Source organism: Suncus etruscus, chromosome 5 (genome assembly GCF_024139225.1).
Source record: "Suncus etruscus isolate mSunEtr1 chromosome 5, mSunEtr1.pri.cur, whole genome shotgun sequence".
In the NCBI taxonomy this organism is placed as follows: Eukaryota; Metazoa; Chordata; class Mammalia; order Eulipotyphla; family Soricidae; genus Suncus; species Suncus etruscus.
In genome coordinates this window covers 128,251,696-128,276,684 of record NC_064852.1, presented here as the reverse complement: position 1 = coordinate 128,276,684, position 24,989 = coordinate 128,251,696, and the positions used below count along the sequence as shown (strand labels likewise).

The 24,989-nt window shown below is 38.3% G+C and overlaps 1 protein-coding gene across 1 annotated transcript in view; it reads right to left on the bottom strand.

Annotated features, from left to right (window-relative positions):
* The window catches only part of STAT4 (signal transducer and activator of transcription 4), a 147,074-nt gene extending 129,548 nt beyond the window's left edge, over positions 1–17,526 (bottom strand). Inside the window, exons 1-2 of the mRNA XM_049773207.1 lie at positions 17,399–17,526; positions 15,729–15,873 (exon numbers count right to left, since the gene is read on the bottom strand). Of these exons, the coding sequence (XP_049629164.1) occupies positions 15,729–15,873; positions 17,399–17,526 (273 nt within the window). The remainder of the gene's footprint in view (positions 1–15,728; positions 15,874–17,398) is intronic.
* Between the last annotated feature and the right edge of the window lie 7,463 nt (positions 17,527–24,989).

Below are 24,989 nucleotides of genomic sequence, written 5' to 3'. Positions count from 1 at the left end.
TTCTCCCCACTAAGAAAAATTTCTGGTGAGAAATGGCTGCAGGTGGGGGTTTCCAGGCAGAGTGCTGACTGCTCTACCTGCAGAATCTCCACCTGGCTGTGCTTCTTCTGAGGAACTGAGCACCGGAAGGGAGCCCTGTCCTACCCTTCTCTGTCTTTCCTGAACTCTGGAAGCTCTCCTCAGAGCCCTGGGAAGCGAACCCCAAAGAAACTACATTCGGGAGCTACCCAGCGAGCCAGTGAGTGAGTGAGAAATGGCTGCAGGTGGGGGTTTCCAGGCAGAGTGCTGACTGCTCTACCTGCAGAATCTCCACTGGGCTGTGCTTCTTCTGAGGAACTGAGCACCGGAAGGGAGCCCTGTCCTACCCTTCTCTGTCTTTCCTGAACTCTGGAAGCTCTCCTCAGAGCCCTGGGAAGCTAACTCCAAAGAAACTACATTCGGGAAGAGATAACAATGCTATCTGGGCAAAAGCTGGCTCCCTGTGTGTGACACCAGGCGGGGAAAATCCGCGAAAGTACACCGGCCCAGTGGGGCTCAACTGTGAAAGACTGTGAGTGTGACCTGTCTATGTCTGTCTACTGTCCTCTTGCGTGAAACTCTTGCGAGTGGGGCAAAAAGAGGCTCCAGAGGAGCACGGCTGCTCCGCTTCGCTACGCGGCCGTGCACTCTTTCTAAGGAAAGAACTCCATTGCAACAAGAAGGAAAAATCACACTAAGAACGGCGCTATATCACAGAAGCAAACATTTCTCTCTGGACTGTCTTCTCTGTTGCATGCTCGGGCCTAAGATTTGACCCAGTGAGAGGCTTCATCCACGGAGGACTCCCCTCCCTTAGAGGCAAGTCAGCCCATCCAGAAAGGGAGGAGCCAGAGGAGTGTGCTGCCTACATCATATAGACAATGAATACCACCAGAACACGTAGAAAAACCCACAATACAAGTGTGACAATGGGGAAACAACGCAGGCCAGCATCAGACATAGAGAATGAAGATGACAATTCTGAGGACCAGATAATGACTGAACAACTAATCAACCTCTCAGATAAGGACTTTAGACTAGCAATATGGAAGGTGCTCAACAGACTCCAAGAAACCATGGATCGAGTTGAACAGAACACTAATAAGAACCAAGAAAATATGAAGGCAGAAATGACAAAACTCCAAACTGAAATAACATGTCAACTAACAGGACTGAAAAAGTCAGTAAACGAAGTGAATGACAAAATGGATAAGCTCTGGGACAGGGTATCAGAAGCTGAGAATAGACTTGGTGCTGTGGAAGATGAGATACATAACAATTCCATACAGCAGGAGAGATTGGACAAAAAACTTAAAGCAAATGAGCAGACAATGGAAAAATTAGTCAAAGAATGGGAACAGACGAAAATAGAAGTCTATGATAAGATCAACAGAAACAACTTAAGAATCATTGGAGTCCCAGAGACCCAGGAAGAAAATTTCCAGGAAGAATCAATGGTCAAGAACATCATTAAAGAGAAACTTCCAGAGCTAAAGAATATATGTGATCAAATCCTGCATGCCCGAAGAGTACCAACCAAAAGAGACCCCAGAAAAACCACCCCAAGACACATCCTAGTCACAATGACAAATCCCACAGATAGAGACAGAATTCTGAAAACAGCAAGATCAAAAGGGGAAATCATGTTCAAGCAAGCTTCCCTGAGATTTACAGCAGACCTGTCACCAGAAACACTCAATGCCAGAAAGCAGTGGTGGGATATTGTGACAAGACTGAATGAAATGAATGCTTCACCCAGAATACTATACCCAGCAAAACTCACTTTCCGGTTTGATGGAAGAATACATGGTTTCACAGACAAAAAACAGCTCAGAAACTTCACAGACACAAAACCAGTCTTAAGAGAAAAACTGAAAGACCTAATCTAAGACAAGACTACCCAAAAGACACACCAAATTTTGAAATAAAGATGGCGTTAAATCCCAGGACAATTCTTTCTCTCAACGTCAATGGACTAAATGCACCAGTTAAGAGACACAGAGTGGCTAAATGGATCAAAAAACTCAATCCAACCTTCTGCTGCCTACAAGAAACGCACCTGAATAGTCAGAACAAACATAGACTCAAAATAAAAGGCTGGAGAAAAATTATCCAAGCAAACAACACCCATAAAAAAGCTGGAGTGGCCATACTAATATCAGATAATGCAAACTTTATACTCAGGAAGGTTGTAAGGGACAAAGATGGACATTTTATATTAATCAAGGGGTACGTAGAGCAGGAAGAATTCACTCTCCTAAACATATATGCACCGAATGAGGGGCCAGCAAAATATTTAATACAACTGTTGACAAATCTGAAAAATAATATCAACAACAACACAATAATTGTGGGGGACCTTAACACGGCTTTGTCAACACTGGACAGGTCAACCAGACTGAAACCCAACAAGAATATACTAGACCTGAGGAGAGAAATGGAAGAAAGAGGCCTAGTGGATATATATAGGACACTCCATCCCCAGAAACCTGGATACACATTCTTCTCCAATGTACATGGGACATTCTCCAGGATAGACTACATGCTGGCACATAAAACATACCTCCATAAGATCAAGAGGATAGAAATATTGCAGACTACCTTCGCTGACCACAAGGCTCTGAAATTATTTGTGAATTCCAAAGGGACTCAGAAGAAACACTTTAACACCTGGAAGTTAAACAGCCTCATGCTCAATAACCAGTGGGTCCGAGATGAAATCAAGGAGGAAATAAAAAGGTTCCTGGAAACAAATGACAATAAAGACACAAACTCTCAGAACTTATGGGACACAGCAAAAGCAGTACTGAGAGGAAAATTTATAGCTTTGCAAGCACACATCAGGAAGGAAGAAGGAGCTTACCTGAGTAACTTAATGACACAGCTAATAGAACTAGAAAATGCTCAACAAAAGGACCCAAGAATAGGAAGACAGAAGGAAATAACAAAGCTGAGAGCAGAAATCAACGAAGTGGAAACTCAAAAAACAATCCGAAAGATCAACGAAAGCAAAAGTTGGTTCTTTGAAAAAATAAACAAGATTGATAGACCACTGGCAAACCTAACAAAGAAAGAGAGAGAGAGAAACTTGATAACTCGTATCAGGAATGAAAAAGGAGAGATCACTACTGATATGACAGAGATTCAAAGGGTAATCAGAAACTACTTTGAAAAACTCTATGCCACTAAAAAAGAGAACCTGGAAGAAATGGATAAATTCTTGGACTCATAATCTTCCACGGTTGAAGGAAGAGGATGTAGCATATCTAAACACCCCCATCACCATTGATGAAATTAAAACAGTAATCAAATGTCTGCCGAAGAACAAAAGCCCAGGTCCAGATGGATTCACTAATGAATTCAATCAAACTTTCCAAGAGGAACTACTGCCAATCTTGGCAAGACTCTTTCATGAAATTGAACAAACAGAAACACTCCCAAATAGCTTTTATGAAGCCAACATCACCTTGATACCTAAACCAGACAGAGACGCTACCAAAAAAGAAAATTACAGACCAATATCACTGATGAATGCAGATGCAAAGATCCTCAACAAAATCCTGGCAAATAGGATTCACTGCCTCGTTAAGAAGATCATCCACTACGATCAAGTAGGTTTCATCCCAGGAATGCAAGGCTGGTTTAACATCCGTAAATCTATCAACATAATACACAACATCAATAACAAGAAAAATAAAAACCACATGATCATATCAATAGATGCAGAGAAAGCATTTGATAAGGTCCAACACCCATTCTTGATCAAAACTCTCAGCAAGATGGGAATGGAGGGAACCTTTCTCAATATAGTGAAGGCCATCTACCACAAGCCAGTGGCAAATATTATCCTCAATGGAGAAAAACTGAAAGCCTTCCCTCTAAATTCTGGCACAAGACAAGGCTGTCCTCTCTCACCACTCCTATTCAACATAGCACTGGAAGTACTTGCTATAGCGATTAGGCAAGAAAAGGATATCAAGGGAATCCAGATAGGAAAGGAAGAAGTCAAGCTCTCACTGTTTGCAGATGACATGATACTCTACTTAGAAAACCCTAAAGACTCTATCAAAAAGCTTCTAGAAACAATAGACTCATATAGCAAGGTGGCAGGCTACAAAATTAACACAAAAAAATCAATGGCCTTTCTATACACCAATAGTAATAAGGAAGAAATGGACATTAAGAAAACAACCCCATTCACAATAGTGCCACACAAACTCAAATATCTTGGAATCAACTTGACTAAATATGTGAAGGACCTATACAAAGAAAACTATAAAACTCTGCTCCAAGAAATAAGAGAGGACACACGGAAATGGAAACGCATACCCTGCTCATGGATTGGCAGGATTAACATCATCAAAATGTCAATACTCCCCAAGGCATTATACAGATTTAATGCCATCCCTCTAAAGATACCCATGACATTCTTCAAAGAAGTGGATCAGACACTTTTGAAATTCATTTGGAACAATAAACACCCTCGAATAGCTAAAGCAATCATTGGGAAAAAGAATATGGGAGGAATTACTTTTCCCAACTTTAAACTGTACTACAAAGCAACAGTTATCAAAACAGCATGGTATTGGAATAAAGATAGGTCCTCAGATCAGTGGAATAGGCTTGAATACTCAGAAAATGTTCCCCAGAGATACAACCATCTAATTTTTGATAAAGGAGCAGGAAATCCTAAATGGAGCAGGGAAAGCCTCTTCAACAAGTGGTGTTGGCACAATTGGATAGCCACTTGCAAAAAATTAAACTTAGACCCCCAGCTAACATCATGTACAAAGGTAAAATCCAAATGGATTAAAGACCTCGATATCAGCCCCCAAACCATAAGATATATAGAACAGCACATAGGCAAAACACTCCAGGACATTACAGGCATCTTCAAGGAGGAAACTGCACTCTCCAAGCAAGTGAAAGCAGAGATTAACAGATGGGAATATATTAAGCTGAGAAGCTTCTGCACCTCAAAGGAAATAGTGCCCAGGATACAAGAGCCACCCACTGAATGGGAGAAACTATTCACCCAATACCCATCAGATAAGGGGCTAATCTCCAAAATATACAAGGCACTGACAGAACTCTACAAGAAAAAAACATCTAACCCCATCAAAAAATGGGGAGAAGAAATGAACAGACACTTTGACAAAGAAGAAATACACATGGCCAAAAGACACATGAAAAAATGTTCCATATCACTAATCATCAGGGAGATGCAAATCAAAACAACGATGAGATACCACCTCACACCCCAGAGAATGGCACACATCACAAAGAATGAGAATAAACAGTGTTGGCGGGGATGTGGAGAGAAAGGAACTCTTATCCACTGCTGGTGGGAATGCTGTCTAGTTCAACCTTTATGGAAAGCGATATGGAGATTCCTCCAAAAACTGGAAATCGAGCTCCCATACGATCCAGCTATACCACTCCTAGGAATATACCCTAGGAACACAAAAATACAATACAAAAACCCCTTCCTTACACCTATATTCATTGCAGCTCTATTTACCATAGCAAGACTCTGGAAACAACCAAGATGCCCTTCAACAGACGAATGGCTAAAGAAACTGTGGTACATATACACAATGGAATATTATGCAGCTGTCAGGAGAGATGAAGTCATGAAATTTTCCTATACATGGATGTACATGGAATCTATTATGCTGAGTGAAATAAGTCAGAGAGAGAGAGAAAAACGCAGAATGGTCTCACTCATCTATGGGTTTTAAGAAAAATGAAAGACACCCTTGTAATAATAATTTTCAGACACAAAAGAGAAAAGAGTTGGAAGTTCCAGCTCACCTCAGGAAGCTCACCACAAAGAGTGATGAGTTTAGTTAGAGAAATAACTACATTTTGAACTGTCCTAATATTGAGAATGTACGAGGGAAATGTAGAGCCTGTTTAGGGTACAGGCAGGGGTTGGGTGGGGAGGAGGGAGATTTGGGACTTGGGTGATGGGAATGTTGCACTGGTGATGGGTGGTGTTCCTTTTATGACTGAAACCCAAACACAATCATGTATGTAATCAAGGTGTTTAAATAAAAAAAAATATGCAAAAAAAAAAAGAAAAATTTGGCTGAGAGTATCCTGAAAAATATAGCTCCAAAGAAAGTCAGTTTATAGTATTTATTGTTCAGGAGAAGAAAACTTTAAATTTCTGGGGGCAAAAAATATTTTATTTTGTTAAACTCTGATAGAAATTACTCAGAAGACTCCAAGTAAGTAACACAAAAGAGATGGTACATTGTGTGGTCCAGAGCTATTGTAAAATAAATAAGGCATTTTCCTTGTGTGCTCTGACCTGAATTTTATCTCAATATTCCATAAGTTTCCCTCAAATCCAGCAGGAATGATTCCTGAGTGCAAAGTCAGAAGTAAGCCCTGAACACTGCTGAGTGCGGCCACTTTACTGTTGTTATTATTATTATTACTGAAGAGTTGGTACATTAAGACTTCACTGGTACCCACTGCAAATACAGGTTTCATTACACTGTTTCTTGCTATATTTACCCCCAAAAGATCAAATTTAGGATTCTAAAATGTAAACCCAAAGTATACATTAATTAAAGCAATGTCAAAAGATATTGTTGTCTTTCTGTATTTTGATTTAAACCCTGAATAAAACACATATTTGAAAAAAAAAAAAAGAAAAATTTCTGAAAACATGAAAGGCAAATTGCCTTTTTGAAAGTTTGATATGGCACTGCTTATTTTATCATTACTACATCTTGCTAATAAGTCAAAGATAGCAAAACACAGATGAACTAGGTAATAGGCAGTTTCTTGATTTTATGTGTACATATAAGGTTCTTTTCATTTTGGGTCGTAACTACCGCAAAGGTTCTGGACTACCTATACCATAACACACATCAATATGCACTTAGGAGATAACTGACCTGGGGGGTGAGAGCCCTGTATTCGCCACAAAAGTAGCTACCAGTGGATTGTGGGAATTTAATGTAAAAATCAACAACATACCAAGTACTTGGTTCTGGACTTTGAGAGGACATTATGGGAAATGAGAAAATCATTTTTTATCTAGGTGATCTTTGGAGAAAACAGCAAGGCAAGCTCAGAGGGTTCTTAGAGGTTTGCAAAAAAAACTGACTTTCTCCCCAAATCATTAACTCCTCAGTGATACATTTAAATAGCATAAAGACACTATCAATTTACGATGAGATAGAATTTTACAGGTATACCAACACTTCTATGTATGTGGAAGAATCACTGCAAACACAGGCCAAGTCTGGTGCTGTCCAACTAGTAAAACCCAAACCCAAACCGAAGAATCTACTAACCATTTCTCCCACTCTCCCATCACTTTCCTCTGCTTTCTACCATCATAGTTTTGTAGTTAATATTGTTGGTGTTATTGCTTTTGGTGGAGGAACTCCCTATAGCACTACAATGGCTACACCTGGCACTACTCTGGGGTCCATGCAGTCCTGCACATTGAACTCGGGCCCTACACATATTGAGATTGCGTACTCTGCTCCTTGAGCTATGTTCCTGGTACATTCTTTTCCTTCATCTTTTATGTTTTTGTTTATTAAGTCCTACAAGGTTTAAATAAAATGCCTCAAAAGAAAAAGGATTTCAGATTGCTTTGTTTACTTGCTTTTGTTTTTGCTGAGTAGTAGATCCCACTGTGTTTTATAGACACAGCTATATAATTCATCAATTGAGGAACACAGATTATTTCTAACTCTCAACCACTATCAAAAATTCTATAGTAAACATAATGATTATATACTTATGAATTAGTATTTCTGTTTGCAAGTGCGAACTCTAGGTCATATGGAATTTCTACTTTTAATTTTTAAAGGATTTTTCCACATGTATGCACCAACTTGCATTTTGCTCTAATAATGTATAAGGATCACTATTTATCTCTACTTCCTTTTGATGAGTCTTGTCTTTTGGAAAATGACAAAACTTAAAAATAATCAGTATTAAATAGTCTTCAGTCTGTTTGAGGATATTGTGTTAATGAAATAAGTCAGAGAAGATATACATCGTATGAGTTTACACACACTGGCACATTAAAAAAAAACAAAAAAATTTAAGCTTTTAGAATATAAGACTAATAACCAATGGTTACCAGAAGGAAAGTCGGGGTGTATGTCATAAACTAGGACAAAGATGAAAGACAAATGTACATGAAAGGCTATACAGGTTGATTTTTACTGATGCATACCTGGAACTCATAATTATTTTATAATTATAATGTATATGTAATTTATGTATAATATAATTTAGAATTATATAATAATGTAATGTTATTTGAATACAACTTATAAATACAGTTTATAGTATTTATAATAGAAAAGTTTAATTCATCAAAATTATTATATGCTTATGTTCCTCACAACATAATAAATATGTAAAGCAAAATTTTTAAATGCATAGGTGATCAATTTGCACTAAGAGAAAAAAATCAGTAAGTTGCTTTTTTTTTCCTTACATAAATTGCTCTTTAAAAATAATTGATGAAATTTTCTGGTAGGTCTCCCTGATTCTATTTTTTGGGTCACATCTTGTGATGCACTGGGATAACTCCTGGCTCTGTGCTCAGATTTACTCCAGGCAGTGCTCAGGAGAACAGAGGAGAGGTCAGGGATTGAACCTGGGTTAGCCATGTGTAAGGGCTGTGCCCTACCCTCTATAATATCTCTGTAGAATCGCTCCCTGATTCTTAGGTTACAAAAATTTGTTCAATAGCCAGTGTTTTTCCTAAAACAGAAATCACAAAATACTATTTTTTGTTACATATTAGTAAGAGAGAAAAGCCAAAAAAGTCATTCTCTTGTGGAAATCTCTCAATGATTTTACATTCAGAGTAAAACTTAGGTTCTTTGCTCTAGCCAACAAAGTACTTCAAAGACAGCCTCAAACAAAATTTTTTATCTCATTACTTTTTCATTATTCCATGTATTAGATGTATAATTGATAAACTATAGTTTGACTTATAACTACTGAGTTTGTGCATTGCATAGATATTATTTTAAATTTTCCTGATATTTGTGCTTTCCACTTTTTCTATTATCAATTGTTACATGTTATAATGATAACTCAATTTTTTTTTATCAAACATGCTTAATATGCATGTTCAGTTTCCTATAATTATTCCTTCCAGGAGGTCTTTGGTGACCTTTATGTTTTGCTTAATAATTTAGCTCAGTATAGAATTTTCAGTTGATGGATACAATTATTTTGATTCTGTTAAAAGAAAAATAATTCAATTTTCACTTGTTAAATTTGGTTTTCTTTTTAAGTAATCTTCTTGTTCTCTCTTGTTCCAGTTAGGCCATTTTTGCATTTTTTGTTCTGTCCAGTGACCCTGTAGTTTTTTTTTATATCATGCTTGTGACCAATTTCTAGAATCCAAGAGTCTATAACAGCCACCATGTTAGTCTCTACATTCTTTTGGGTAGTTCTCGGGGCATGATTCTTAGGGATCACTCCTGGTAGGGTTCTGGGTCGTAAGGGAAAAAACCTGAGGTGGCTACATGCAAGGTAAGCACTCTATTCACTGTACTCTCCAGTTTGCTAAAAATGTTTGTTTTTTTTTTAGTTCAGCAATGACCTTTAATTAGAATAACTTACCTATGCATATTTTTTAAACTTTTTGGCTACACTCAGCAGTGCTCAGGCATTACTCCTAGTTCTGCACTCAGGAATCACTCCTAGAAGTGCTTGAGGAACCATAAGGGGTGCCAGGGATAGAACCCATGTTGGCTGATTGAAAAACAAGCACCCTATGCACTGTACTATCTTTTCCACCTAGCACTTCTCTGTACTTTCACTGTGAATATTTAAGTTTCTATAGATTTAGAGACAGAATTGGAATTATATACTTTAGATGTGAAATATGAGAATATTACATAGTAAAGAATATAGAAAGTATATTCTAAAATGTAGCTAAATTCATTTATATGAAAGAACCTGGGAATAAACAAAACATCTAAATAAAGAAGTTAGCTGGGGCTGGTGAGGTGGCGCTAGAGGTAAAGTGTCTGCCTTGCAAGCGCTAGCCAAGGAAGAACCGTAGTTTGACACCCCCCCCCCCGTGTCCCATATGGTCCCCCCAAGCCAGGGGCGATTTCTGAACGCTTAGCCAGGAGTAACCCCTGAGCATCAAAGGGGTGTGGCCGAAAAACAAAAACAAAAACAAAACAAAACTATGTAAAGAAGTTAGCCAAGGAACATGAAATTCAAATAAAGCAATTACATGAATACAACACCAGTATGATGAATATTAGATTTAGCAAATACATGACAGTACAACATAAACTGATATAGCCAGTTTATGTAACCTGATTAACATGTTTTTTAAACAATTTTGGCATTCTCTAAACCCATCTTATATATGAAAATTTTGTGCACATCTGTATAGAAAAACATACACAATATTTAACTTTTTTTTTTTTTTTTTTGGTTTTTGGACCACACCTGGTGACACTCAGTGACACCTGGTGACACTATTACTGGCTATGCACTCAGAAATCAATCCTGGCTTGGGGGACCATATGGGATGGTGGGGGATTGAATTGTGGTCCATCTTGGGTTTGTGCGTACAAGGCAGATACCCTACCGCTTATACTACTGCTATGGCCCCTCAACCTTTTTATAAAAAAAATCTTTATATCATGATTACAAACATGTTAGTGGTTGGGCTTGTGGTTAGTCATAAAAAAGAATATTTTCCCTTTACCAGTGCAACATTCCCACCACCAATACCCCCAAACTCACTCCTCCCCCACCCCTTGTCTGTATTCGAGACAGGCATTTTATTTATCTCACTCACTACCATTTTGGAAATGGCAAAGAAACACTAGAGAGAATCCATGTCTGTCATCTGTAAAATGGACTAAGTGGGACATGTCAAATAAAGGAATACTATGTAACAGTGACACTAAATAAAAACTACTGCATGTTCATAGTTGGAGGAAGAAAAATGGATGGTACCAAGACCAGACAGTCATATGTTCATTGGTGGAAATAAAAAATGATCAGACTTAAATATGAAATCCAAAGTCAATGACAACAGAAATGATACCTAATCTACATCAAGCTGTACATAGGGGGAACAATTGCACTAGCATTACAGGTGGTAGAGGAGGGAGAAATGGGATGCATGCTGGGAACAGGGGTGGAGGGAGGACTACACTGGTGATGGGAGTGCCCCTCATTCACTAATACTATGTGTCTTGAATATCACTGTAAAAGATTTGTAATTCACTTTGCCCACAATAAAAATAAATAAATAAATAAATAAATATGCTAATAGGCAAAGAACCTTACTGCATGCATTAACATAGATGGGATTTTAGGAATATGAGCAAAGAAAGCAAGTTTGAAGAAGTCAGTAGATTAAAGAAAATTTTATATATTACTGCATTGTTTCCCTAAACAAGATGTCAAGATGTGGTAACAAGAAAGTAAGGAACTAATAAATGCAAATTTAGGTGATTGTTTCTTTTGGGTGGGAAGTGTTGGATTCATTGAATTGTGGGATTGATTTGATCCCATCCCACGCAGTATACACCTTGTTACTCATTGTTTGGAAACATCTTTGAATGTAGCACCTTGGATTGGTGTTTAGACCACCTAATTCTGCTCCCAGGTATAGTCTTTTCTTTCCTATAAATACTCGGATTTTAAGGAAAACACTCTTTTGCATCTCTGGACTTCAAAGGAGCTTGCCACTTCTTAGGAGCTTTGGCTTACGTATTGGAATTCCTAGATTGACAATTGTTTCTAGACCCACGTCTGTCCAGTGTTTTGGCTTTAGAACCTGAGGATTAATTCTATAGGACAGATTGAAGAGAAGTGACGGGGCTCACAGGAGGTGCTAAAGAACTAGGTCATGAACATGTCAACAACTGTAGTTTAAAAGAGTCAGAATTCTCTGAAGTTTACACTATAAGGTGTGGTTAGGCTTTGAATTCCAAGTAACACAATTATCATGGTTTCTTTGATTGATAGTATCAGAATGCTCCAGATGAGGAAACTTAGTCCCCAGATAAGCCTTGAGCATTAACATGCATGTTTTTGAGGCTGGTAGAATAGTCTAGCAGGTAGGGTGCTTGCCTTGCATACGTCTAATTCAAGTTTAATCCCTGTTTCCCAATATGGTCCTCTGAACCCACTAGGACTAATCTCTTGACGCAGAGCCAGGAATAAGCATTGAGTACTGCTGGGTGTGGTTCTCAAACAAAAAAATAAAATAACATTCATTTTCACCCAATCAGCCAGGAGTCAGTTGTATTGCTGATGATTGTATGAACCAGAACGCTTTTCATTTATTCTCTAGGTTTATTTATTCTCTAGATTTATGCACAGTGCACTACTTAAATTTACAACCCCCTTACAAAGAAGATATCCAATATACCTTTTATTCCACATAAACCTGACAATTAGAACATCATTAAGTTCAAAAGTTTCTTGAAAGATGAGGAACCCTCACTAATTAATGATTTAAATACATATATATCATTAAAAATATTTCTATTCTGTTAAAATATTTACTATAAATGGGACAGATATTTTAGCAGGGCTATGCATTAGCAGGGCTCAGCAGCAACTGAATCCTATACCATTCCTCACTTTTGTTGATATTCATGCTTTGTCCATTGTAGAGCAATGGACTTTTTTTTTTTTGTACTTTTCCTCTAACTATATACATATTCTTACTCTCATCACAGTATTTGAAGAACTTTCACCACTATTCTTGCATGGGCAAGATATCTGATAGACAGGTGCCTGTAAGCTTTTTATGCTTTGTGTTGAGTTGCAATGAGTTTGTGGTTTCCGTGGTTGAAAAGATGCAGTTTTACTTCAAGAAATATTTGCTCTGGTGTGTTTAGGGGACTTTATGCATAAAGAAATCTTAAAGATAGCCATCTTTCCCAGGAAGCTATATATAAATAAGGAAATTCAAGATGCCTTCAGACTTTTCCACTATCTATGGAGCAGTATTTACAAATAACTAAGAAAATAAAAGAGTAACCCAATAACTCTATAATCAGTTAGGAATCTGTTCATGTCACAACTCTCAAATGTGACAATATTGAGTTGATCTTCAAAAAATACTTAATGAAATCGGGTTGATTCGTACAGAATCGAAGTACATTACCCCAAAATATGTGACCTGCAATTATACAACAGGATGACAATATCATTTTGAAGTATTACTAACAAAAATTAAACAAAATTATTTTAATAAAAGGACAGAGAGGATGGAAGGTGGATGCTAATTTAAGAATATTAACTTCTGGGACCAGAGCGAAAGTACAATGGGCAATATGTTTGCCTTGCAAATAGCTGACCTAGGTTTGATCCCCAGCAGCTCATATGGTCCCCCGACCCTGCCAGAGTGATTTTTGAGTGCAGAGCCAGGAGTAACCCCTAAGCACATCGGATGTGGTTTAAAAACCAAAACAAAAAAAGAATATTAACTTCTCGCATGTTCTGTTGTAGACAACACGAAGTTTAAAAACTTTAACCATAATAAGTACTGAATTAACTTCACATCCTAACAATGTTAATCATTTCTCTTTAATTTTAGTGCAGTTTCTTTAGAGAAAGATATTTCTTGAAGGGAAATATTAATTTGAATATCTGATTTTCATAAAAGCATATGTACATGGTTTTAGTTTTAACCATATTATTTACATATTTATTTTGAAATTATTTATCTATCCTTTCTTGAGGACCTTGTTTTTATCAAAAAGATTCATAGAATCAGAGAAATAGCACAATAAACTGAGCACATCTTTGCATGAGGTTCAGACCTCATCACCTCAATCTCCTTTGAGGACTCGTGGAATTGATAAGGCACCGGAGTACAGAAGTAGCAGTAGCCCCACTAACCACTGTGTGCCCCCTCAAACCTAAAAATGAATAATAAGATTGTCTTTAAAATACTTACTGGAAATGTAAGTTAAAGATAAAATACAAAATGCCATTTGTCTCAGTATAAATTCATAGTTGAATATGATCTAATTTACTATTGTAGTATGAATTAATAAAAATATCCAGTAATACAGCTTGTAGAACAAAAGAGCACAGAGGAAAAATGGTGGTTTTGAGGGAAAGAGTCACACCCAGCACTGCTCAGAGGTTACTTTTGGCTCTGCGTTCGTGGTGCTTGGGGATCATATGGGATACCAAGACTTGAACCCGGTTAGGCTGTGTGTAAGGCAAATGCCCTACTCATTGTGCAACTGTTCCAGGCCCCCAGAAAGTATTTTTGTCTATTCTAGATGTCTAAATCCAATAAAATGCTTTTTTTTTAGTTTTTAATTTGTAGAAGAATCATAAAAGGTACTAAATAAGATTATTTATATATATATTTATAATAATCAAGTCAAGATTATTTAAGTGCAATCCAAAACCAACAGGAAATATAACTCATAAGTATGTCCCTCTCTCAAGTCCTTCTATCATAGTCTAGATATGTGATGGGCTACTACAAAAGCTTCATTAAGAAATAGAATGCGGGGCCCGGAGAGATAGCACAGCGGCGTTTTCCTTGCAAGCAGCCAATCCAGGACCAAAGGTGGTTGGTTCAAATCCCGGTGTCCCATATGGTCCCCCGTGCCTGCCAGGAGCTATTTCTGAGCAGACAGCCAGGAGTAACCCCTGAGCACCGCTGGGTGTGACCCAGAAACCATTAAAAAAAATAAAGAAAGAAAAGAAATAGAATGTGGGGCTGGTGCGGTGGCGCTAGAGGTAAGCCTTGCCAGCGCTAGCCTAGGATGGACCACGGTTCCACAATTCAATCCCCCAGCGTCCCATATGGTCCCCTCCCCCCAAGCCAGGAGCGACTTCTGAGCGCATAACCAGGAGTAACCCCTGAGCGTTACCGGGTGTGGCCCAAAAACAAAACAAAACAAAACAAACAAACAAAAAAAGAAATGGAATGTACTTTTCAAAATCTGACTTTGTAATTAATTCTAAGTTCATTGTAACTTTAGTGCCATTGCATTTAGCTCATTTGTGGGTCTGCCCTTCATTATCTTTATCATTGATTTCTATGCATCAATCATTCATCTCTTTAAACAATAATTACTACACAGCTTTTTATGAAGGACTATGGTAATCAAAAGCTCTTCTCTCAAGGAATCCATACTTTTGGTAAAAAGAATTACACTAACATAAAAGATATTAGATACCACCATGCACATGTGTTCCAAGCTTTGTGGGATCAGTAAGCTGGAATTTGTTGGGTGAGATTTTAGAATAGGTCGCAAGAGTGCGTCAAAACCACTTTTAAATAAGACAAGAATTTAGGCAATCAAAAACACAAACAAGAATATCTTCAAACAAAAATAAGACTCTGAAATATCACATAAGGGACAGTGTAGCAATGAGATTATTATATGTTCTGTTTATCTTTCAGTATTGCCAAATATGATCATAGCTCAGAAATAAATTAATGCACATCACAGATAATCTCTTCTCAAATACACATGCATTTCATGAATAAAATAAACAAAATTTGGGAACAAAATGCAATCAAACAGAAAATCCAAGACGATAAAACAAGTCATATTTCCCCTCAAATCTGGTTTGAAAATCAGACCATGATGAATATTTGATTTTTTTTGGTTGCAACTAATTTTTTAACTGAATTTAAGACTCATCAGTTCAACTTTTAAGATTTTGATAAAGTAGAAATGCGTTCTCACCTGAAGGACTTTTCTAATTCTTTTCAGGTTGTGAATTAAGAGTAAGTTTTTCTCTTTGGAAACACGACCTATCTGGTCATCCAGCTGTATTAACAAGTTTTGAAGAAGAATGGTTGCCATGGTTTCATTGTTAGAAGCTGCCTCCCTTAAATCAAATGAACAGAAATGAACAGAAGTTCTTAAATAGCAAGAGAAAATTTAGTTAAATGTCTATTTGTTTAACATACTAATTTAAAAATGGATAAATCTATTCCACAGTGATAGGCATTCAGCATTTTCTTGTTTTGTTTTGGAGTCACACCCAGGGATGCTCAGGAGTTACTCTTAGCCCCATGCTCAGAAATCACTTCTGGAGGTGCTCAGAGAGGAAAGGAGACATAAAGGATACTAGATATGGAACCTGGGTCAGTTATACACAAGAAAATGCCTTACTTACTATACGATTCCTCTATTTCCAAACTTTTTAAACAGTAAATTATATACATGTAAACAAATACAAATCAGAACACAAAGATTTCATGCCATTTTGATTGCTGTTATTTATAAAAATACACAAACAAAATAACAAGTGTTGGAGAGGCTAGGAAAGTAGTAAGATCCTTATACTGGTATAAATAAATATAAAATGGTGTGGACACTGTAAAAAACAGAATGGGGATCTTCAAAATATAAACAATAACAGTAATTTTACATTGGGGGAGATCCCAAAAGAGACTGGAAGTGGAGGCTGAGAGAGAACAGGCTTTGCAAGTGGGATCCATTTCCAGCAACACTTGCTTCCCAAGCACCATCAGAGGGACTCCAAAGCACCAAATCCTGGAACAGGTGATTAATGGGGAAAAAAAACCCAAATGGGGACTTGCATAGAAGTTCTCACATTATTCATTTTTGTCATTAACTAGACGATGGAAAGAAATGTGTGGTATGCATGTAAAATAGAATACTATTCATCCTTACAAAGGAAGGGATTTCTGACATGTTATATGAAAGAATCTTCAACAATATTATACTAAGTAAAATATAGTATCACCAAAGAACAAATATTGTAATTACTAATCTATAATACTTAGAATAGTCAAATTTAGAGATACACAAAAAATAGGATGGTAAAGTGGTAGATGGCAGGGAAGGAGTGATGACAAGAAGTGATTTCTGATGGTTGGGGAGAGGTTCAGTGTGGGGAGAATGAATTGTTTGGGAAAAGTTATGATGACGCACAATGGGAATTTAGTGTCAGCTGAACTATACTCTTACAAATAGCTATATGGCACATTTTACTACAACGAAAAGATCAGATGAATGTTCAAATCAAAATCATTTAATTATCTAAGGAACATTATGTTTTTTAAATTGTGCATAACATACTAAAAATACATCTTTTCCATCTGTCTGTGACAAAAAATTTATCTAAATGATAGATCTACCTCTTGACTTTTTAAACACCAACAAATGAGGTTGTTGGTATTTTAGGTTTTTAAGACAAAACATAGAATCATTAAGTTTTCATCTAATAGATAAAGCACAAATAATGCTTTGTCTCCTTTGTGGAAGGTTTTTTAAAACCTGGAAAGAATGTCTCTACTGAATCTGAAGTAGACCACGGATAAATTTACTTGGTTGTGGCATTTGTATCTGAACTACAGGAGAAACACAAACAAGTTTGAACCTACCAGTCTTGACTTTCAATCCACTGGGCCAGCAGATGCCGAATTTCCATAGGAAAGTTGTCATCATAGAATTGATCAACTTGTTCCAAATATTTTATTTCTAATTGTTGGACTTGATTCCACTGAGACATGCTATAAAAAAGAAAGGCAAAATTAAGCTTAAAAGTAAAACTTAAGAGTAACTGCAGTACATGCTCTCTTCTTAGATTTTTAAGCAAATAAGTGTAGAAAAATTTAAGTCACCCAATTCAAGAAAACATAAATATTGCTTGTATGCAAAGACAGAGTAGTGGTAAGATGTTTTTCTTGAGTTTTCCTGAGTTTTACTGTTTCTCCTGAAGGAAAAAGGGTTTTCCCTTTGTCTCAAACCTTAATCCTCCTTTGCTCTACCAGATACTTGCTGGAACCTTCAAACAAGTTAATATTCTTAATGAAGCTCCTTCCCCAAACCTCACTTTCTCTATACTATTAGATGAGGAACATCTTGAAGGCAAGTAATGTAAACATAATTTACAAGTTATCTCCCACATTTCAAAATATTGTACAGCAGGGGAAACCTGTATCTTAAAGCCCAGTTAATGTTTTCAATAAAAGGAACACCCAACAAAAATTTTTAGATGAATATGCCTAATTCTTTTTATATATTTTGTATTTGCTGAGGCCTAGACTCAGCTTTATGGTCCTAGATATCTCATCAAATTTCCTCTCTATGAAATATGTCATATGTTTGCTTTTTCATGGACTCAAATTCTATCCAAAATACCTCTAACCCCATATTGTTTTTTGTAATGATCCACTATAATGAGAAAAAAAACCCTCTTCTTTGGGGATGAAGGGAGAAGACCTTGCTGTGCTCAGTGATTATTCCTATGTTCTATGTTCAGGAATCATGCCTGGCAGGTTTCAGGAAGTGGTATGTGGTGCCACAGATTGAAGCTGGGTAGCAGTCATGCATGCAAAGCAAAAGCCTTAAATTACCTGCTGTTCTATCTCTCTAGCCTGTAGAGGGGAAAAACTTTTAAATTACTTTAGTCAGCCTCTAGAGTGCATCTGACAATAGTTTATTGTCTTAATAGTTAATTGCAAGTTAATTAAGAGCAAAGAACTTATACAAGACATATTTTTGGTAGCTTGTTATAAAACAGAACTCTCCTACCAAATCCTCCCATAATTAGAGCCTAGGAGATATTATAGCAGATGAGGCCTTGCCTTGGACTGTGCAACCAGTGGCATGGCTTATGAACTCCTGAACTTTGCCAGGAGTGACCCCTCAGCACAGAGCCAAGAGTGAGCACAAATACACACCTCTAACCTTACTTCTAACCAATTTGGAATTTTCAACTGTATTTCTTTTTCTTTGGGGGGCACATCTAGGGCAATACTCTAGGGTTACTTCTGGCTTTACACTTAGGAATCACTCTTGACAGGGGTTGGCGTACCATCTGGATGCTGGGATCAAACCAAGGTTGGCTGAGTACAAGGCAGTATCCAACCATCATACCAACTGTACCAGCTTTCAGGCCCTTAACCTGTATTTTTTTTTGTTTGTTTGCTTTGTTTGGGGGGCTATACTGGCAGTGTTCAGGGGTTACTCTTGGCTTTGCACTCAGGTACTATACCTGGTGGTGCTTGGATTACCACTTGAGATGTCACAGGGATGGGTTGGTCAGTGCTATGCTATCACTCCAGCTCCTGTACTTCTTGACTTGAAAAATAATGGCATCTTAATTATAGTATTTTTATATTATATTTTTGTTTTGTAAGAAATTGTAGTTCAAATGAACGTTTTATTACATGATTAAACATTATAGAATTTCAATAAATCCTTTAGCTAAATTAGGGATTTTTTTTATCTATAGAACATTATGAAAGTGTCATGGATTTATTCTATGACTACTTATCTGGTTTATATGGAATCATCTGCGACATCTTATCCTTGATCAAAATATATATAAAAGAAAATGATTGCCAAGGTCTGACTAAGTGAAAGCAACCAAGAAAAGAAAAGTGTTTCATTTTCACATTATTTTATATTTATAAAGACCTTCAGGCACAATCTATTTCTAGGCCTGCTATAAATGCTCAAAGGAAGCAGTGACACTTTAGATGTGAACAGAAGATGTGGCTAATAATTATCCTGCTGGCTTTATTAAAAAAAAGTAAAAAACAGGGGCCAAAGCGATAGCACAGCTCTAGGGTGTTTGCCTTGCACAAGACCTGGGTTCGATCCTCAGGGTCCCATATGGCCCCCAAACTAGGAGAGATTTCTGAGCACATAGCCAGGAGTGACCCCTGAGCTTCACTGGGTGTGGCCCAAAAACCAAAAAGTAAAAAGAAAAATATCTTAGGAGTCAAGAAGGCACCATGATTTTGGTTCCAATAGCAGAGGAATGAGGATGAACCCGTGACTTGCTGATCCCAGCTATGACTGACTTTTCAGACCGGTGGATGCTACACACAGCTGGAACATCTGTTCCCATGCTACTACAGTCATTGTCTATTTCCCTATTAATTTTCTCCTAAATATTAATTGTCCCGAGAAAATTAATTAGTTAATGTTCCTAAGAATTAATTAATGTTCCTCTGAAAAGTAATTTATTTCTTCCTAAGAATAATTTATTCCTAAGAAAAACAAACTGAAATGACAATACATTTCCAATGATTACTCTAAAATCCTTTCTACGATTTGAAAATGTGTTTTCTGAGATGGAACTGAAATGAAAGAGCAATTCTCAAGTGAAAGGGAAGGATAGGATGCATACACTAGCCAAGGCTTTTTTTTTTTTTTTCTCCATTGCCACCTCTAGAAATACCTTGGACTCCAGGAAGTGAAATCTCACCCCTACCATCATGGTTATGGGAGGAGGGGGGGAGAAATGAGTATTTTTTTTAATATATTTTTTAAAAGAGTGCCTGTTCTTTGAGAATACTTGGCCCCAAAGCGAATTTCATAAAGGGTCACTTTTTGATTAAATTCCCTTTTGACCTGCCCCTAACATCAGTGGCTCTTGATCAAAGCTACCACCAACGCTGCTTGGCTCCCCCAGCTGCGCGCCTTTTTTTAGAAGCAGGTCCAGGAGCGTAGATCAGACCCCTGCAGATCTAGAAAAGTGGAGAAGAGCATGGAGAAGGTCTCCCCGCACCCGCATAGGCCCCCCACTCGCCCACCCACAGCCCCGCGTCCCTGCTGCGGCCACTCCAACCAAGCCCTGCCTGGGAAGGCGTGTCCGTCCAACGTACCTGGTTCTCTCCTCCCGGGTCCCGACTACGAATCTCCCTTCACGGTCCCCCCAAGGTAGAGCCCCGAAAGTGGCGTCAGGGGGGGACATTTGCATCTCCCCTCCCACTTGAGGCTTTCCTGTGCGTCAGTGCTGAGAGTCTCCGGGACTTTACTTGGGCCGCTTCCCACCCACTCTCTATTCTAGAAATGCTGAAGAGCCGGAACCAAGGCCAACCTGTCTGTCCCCTTCTCTCTCTTTCTCTCCCAGGCGTCTGCAGAATCTGCCCACCCCACCCCACCCCCTAGCTCGGTAGGAGAGGTTTTGGGGTGGTGGTGAGGGTTACACGCAGTCCTGCATTCGGGGAGTTTCCCGGGAGGATCCCGACCCCGTTTTCAGACGTACTTGCACTAATCTTCTTCCTCCTCCCGAGGTGAGGCAGCCCCTGGGAAAGAAGGGCTGGGAACCGCGATCAAAGCATCAAACTCGCAGAAACCAAACGCCTTCCGCTCAGCTCACAGGCTGGTGGTTGAGCACCCAAAGATCTGGGCCCTTTCTCTGCAGCGCAGGCTACACGCACCTGCCCCAACTCTTCCCTTTGTGCTCCTGGTCGCTGTGACACCCACACCCTGTTCCTTTGTGACGCTGCCCATTCTAGAATCCCAGCGCCCAAGAATAGCTTGGGAGTCTCCCTGGTGCTAAAATCTTTCTTTTGGAAGAAACTAAGGCCCTTAGTTTGGACTAAGGTCCAAAATTTCTTAGTTTCCCTGGTGCTAAAACCTTTCTTTTGGAAGAAACTAAGGCCCTTAGCGGGGTCCAAAATTTCTCCATGAATTAATGGCTCTGCAGGGGAAAGTCTCCACCTGAACGTTGCTTGAGTTGCTCTTTCAGCTTCCAGAGATCTGTCAATGTTTAGGAAAATGAAGACAATAGTTCAAGTAAGATAGATGGAAGGTTGTAGAAAGAATGCTCTGGTCGGCTAAGAGGACTTGATTCTGCTCAGAGCAGGCTAGGAACTACTTCACCCCTACTCTGGGCAGTATTTATGGGGCTACAGCTCTTGGTTCTTTTCTATTCTCCTCTGTTGGTATCATCACCCAAGGACTAGTATTCTGTGCTTTGAATTACAGGTTTACTCCCTGCCTCGACAAAAATTAATCAAATCCACACACACTTGCACTCACCCCTTTTGATATTACTCTAATTTCACTGGTCCAGAGCTGGGGAGATAGTTCAGGGGTCTAAGGTGAGGTGATACAAGGGTTAAGGTGCATGGCACATTGCATGGCACATTGACTAATCCTGAGTAGATTCTGGGCACTGTATATGGTCCCCTGAACAATCCTACGACTGATCCCTGAGCCCAGGCCAGGAGTAAGAAAGCCCTAAGCACAGCTGGATTTGGAGCCAAATTAAAATATATCTGATCCAATGGCCTAGGTTTGGTTGTGCACCCATTGGGAACTTCACAATACAGACTGACCCATAAGTAGCAGGGCAGTCTTAGGACAAGAAGTCAGGAGAAATGTCAGTTTTTTTTTTTTACCCCAAGTTTTATTTTTATTATAGTTTGAGCATGTTGACAGTAGTATTCATGTTTGTTTATTTGTTTTTAATCTCAATGCATAGGTGTAACACCTTATTTATTAGTACTCGATTCTGTACAGTATGGTCCTGGTCTGTCTAGAAATTATTTCTCCTCTCACAGAATGAGAGGCTGTTGTGTCCATGCCATCCCTAAACTCCAGTCTCACCTTTTAGTTCTACTTCTTCTAACTGCAATTTTCTCCCCCAATTGTCTCCTAATTGAAAACATCCTCGAGGGAAGAATTTACTGAAGACTCAAATCCAGAGCAGTCTTTCTCTGCTTGGAATTCTTGTCACACTTCCCATATGAACTTGCCTACTTACAATCAATATACAAATTTTTACTGATAAACTTCGCATTCTTATTTCGTGCTAATTCCCAGATGTCTGGGGTTTAGTTGACACTTTTGGAAACTCTCTATTTAGAAGTCACCTTTCAAAAGCCAAGTAGCCACAAAGGGCTGAATAGCCCAACCCCTGGACAGGATTGATCTATATCATCACTCACCTGACACTTCTCATTTCCTGCCTCAGTATTAGTCATGCTAGCTTTGCTGCTTTTAACCTCACGGACTTCATCTGCTGAGTGTCTAATTCTATAAAGCTGAAAGTTTATTCTCTTTTTTTAAGGAACTCACCTTGAGACTCCTTTAGCAATTCTTTTCTTTGTTTTGGGCCACACCCTAGCATTCAGGGGTTATTCCTGACTCTGAACTCAAAAATTGCTCCTGGTAGGCTCAGGGGACCATAAGGATTGTGGGGGATCAAAAACTGTTCAGTCCTGGGTCAGCTGCATGCAAGGCAAACATCCTACCGATGTTCTATTGCTCTGACCCCTCTCATAGCAATTTTAACCTATTTGTCATCAGTATCTCTTTCTATTCCTAAAACTCAGAGACAGTCTCAAAGAGTTATTATTTATTACTGTAGTATTTATTAAAATCAAGTTGTCAACAATGTTGTATTAAAATAAACATTTTTAATGAAAATGCAGCATCTTTTCTAATGGGAATGCTTTAATGATTAGTGAGAAGAGTGGTGTTAATATTCATATCTGGTGTCAAAATAGAGGACTGAATTCTAATGTCAGTTTTGTACTTCATTTGCTGCAAAATCTAGTTTTGGTTAAAATATTTAAGAAATTGAGGCCAGAGAGATAGCATGGAGATAGGGCATTTGCCTTACATACAGAAGAACAGTGGTTCGAGTCCTGGTGTCCCATATGGTCCCCCTTGCCTGCCAGGAGTGATTTTTGAATGTAGAGTCAGCAGGAACCCCTGAGTGTGGCTGGGGTATGACCCAAAAAGCCAAAAATAAATAAATAAATAAAATATTTAATAAATATGGACTTAAGTGAAATTGTGTCGATAAAGCAGATCTTTAATGCTACACAAACCCCCAACAAATGGTAGTTTCTCAAAGATTAGTTGTGGACTGTGAATTAATTTGAGCAAGTTTTACACATTTCATTATATTAAATCCACTGATGTAAGGTCAAGGGTCAAGGATATATTTCAAATTATGGAGGACATACCTAGCATGCATAAGACCCTGAATTTAAACCCCAGCACCCATGGTTCCTCAAGAACTGCTCACTGAGTATTTTTCTGCTGGAAGTCACCTGTAGGAATGGCCCAATCTCACTTTTTCTAGCATCATTGGATATAGCCTCATACAAATCTATTTGGTGTATTTTGTTTTATTTTATAGTGCTTTCATGATCTATAATGTATTAAGATTTATGGTTAACATACCCTGCTCATGGATTGGGAGGATTAACATCATTAAAATGCCAAAGTTTGTATAGATTTAATGCAATCCCTCTAAGGATACCCATGACATTCTTCAAACACTTCTGAATTTCATTTGGAACAATAAACACCCATGAATAGCTAGAGCAAACCTTGGAAAAAGGAATGCAGGAAGCATCACTTTCCCCAACTTTCTCTATATTGGAATAGAGACAGACCCACAGATTAGTGGAATAGACGAATATTCAAAGAATGTTCCCCAGACATACAATCAACTAATCTTTGATAAAGGGGCAAGAAATGAACAATGGAACAAGAAAAGCCTCTTCAACAAGTGGTGTTGGAAGAACTGGTCAGCCACATGCAAAAAAGGAAACTCGGACCTCCATCTAAAGCCATGCACAAAGTTCAAATCCAAATGGATTAAAGACCTTGATATCAGACCAGAAACCATAAGGTATATAAAACAACATGTTGGTAAAACACTCAATGACATTGAGACTAAAGGCATCTTCAAGGAGGAAACAGCACTCTCCAAACAAGTGGAAGCACAGATAAACAAATGGGACTATATTAAGCTCAGAATCTTCTGCACCTCAAAGGAAATAGTGACTAGGATACTAAGACCAACCACAGAATGGGCGAAAATATTGACACAATACCCATCAGATCAGGGGCTAAAATCGAAGAATACAGAACTTAAACAGAAAAAAATCTAACCCCATCAAAAATGGAGAGAAAAATGGACACTTCCTCAAAGAAGAAATACAAATGGCCAAAAGACACATGAATAAATGCTCCACATCACTAATCATCAGGGAGATGCAAATCAAAACTACAATAAGGTACCATTTCATGCCACAGAGAATGGCACACTTCACAAAGAACAATATGTGCTGGCAGGAATGTGGAGAGAAAGGAACTCTGATTCACTGCTGTCTAATCTGGCCTTTATGGAAAACAATATGGAGATTCCTCAAAAAACTGGAAATAGAGCTCCAAAATGATTCAGCTATTCCATTCCTAGGGGTATACCCT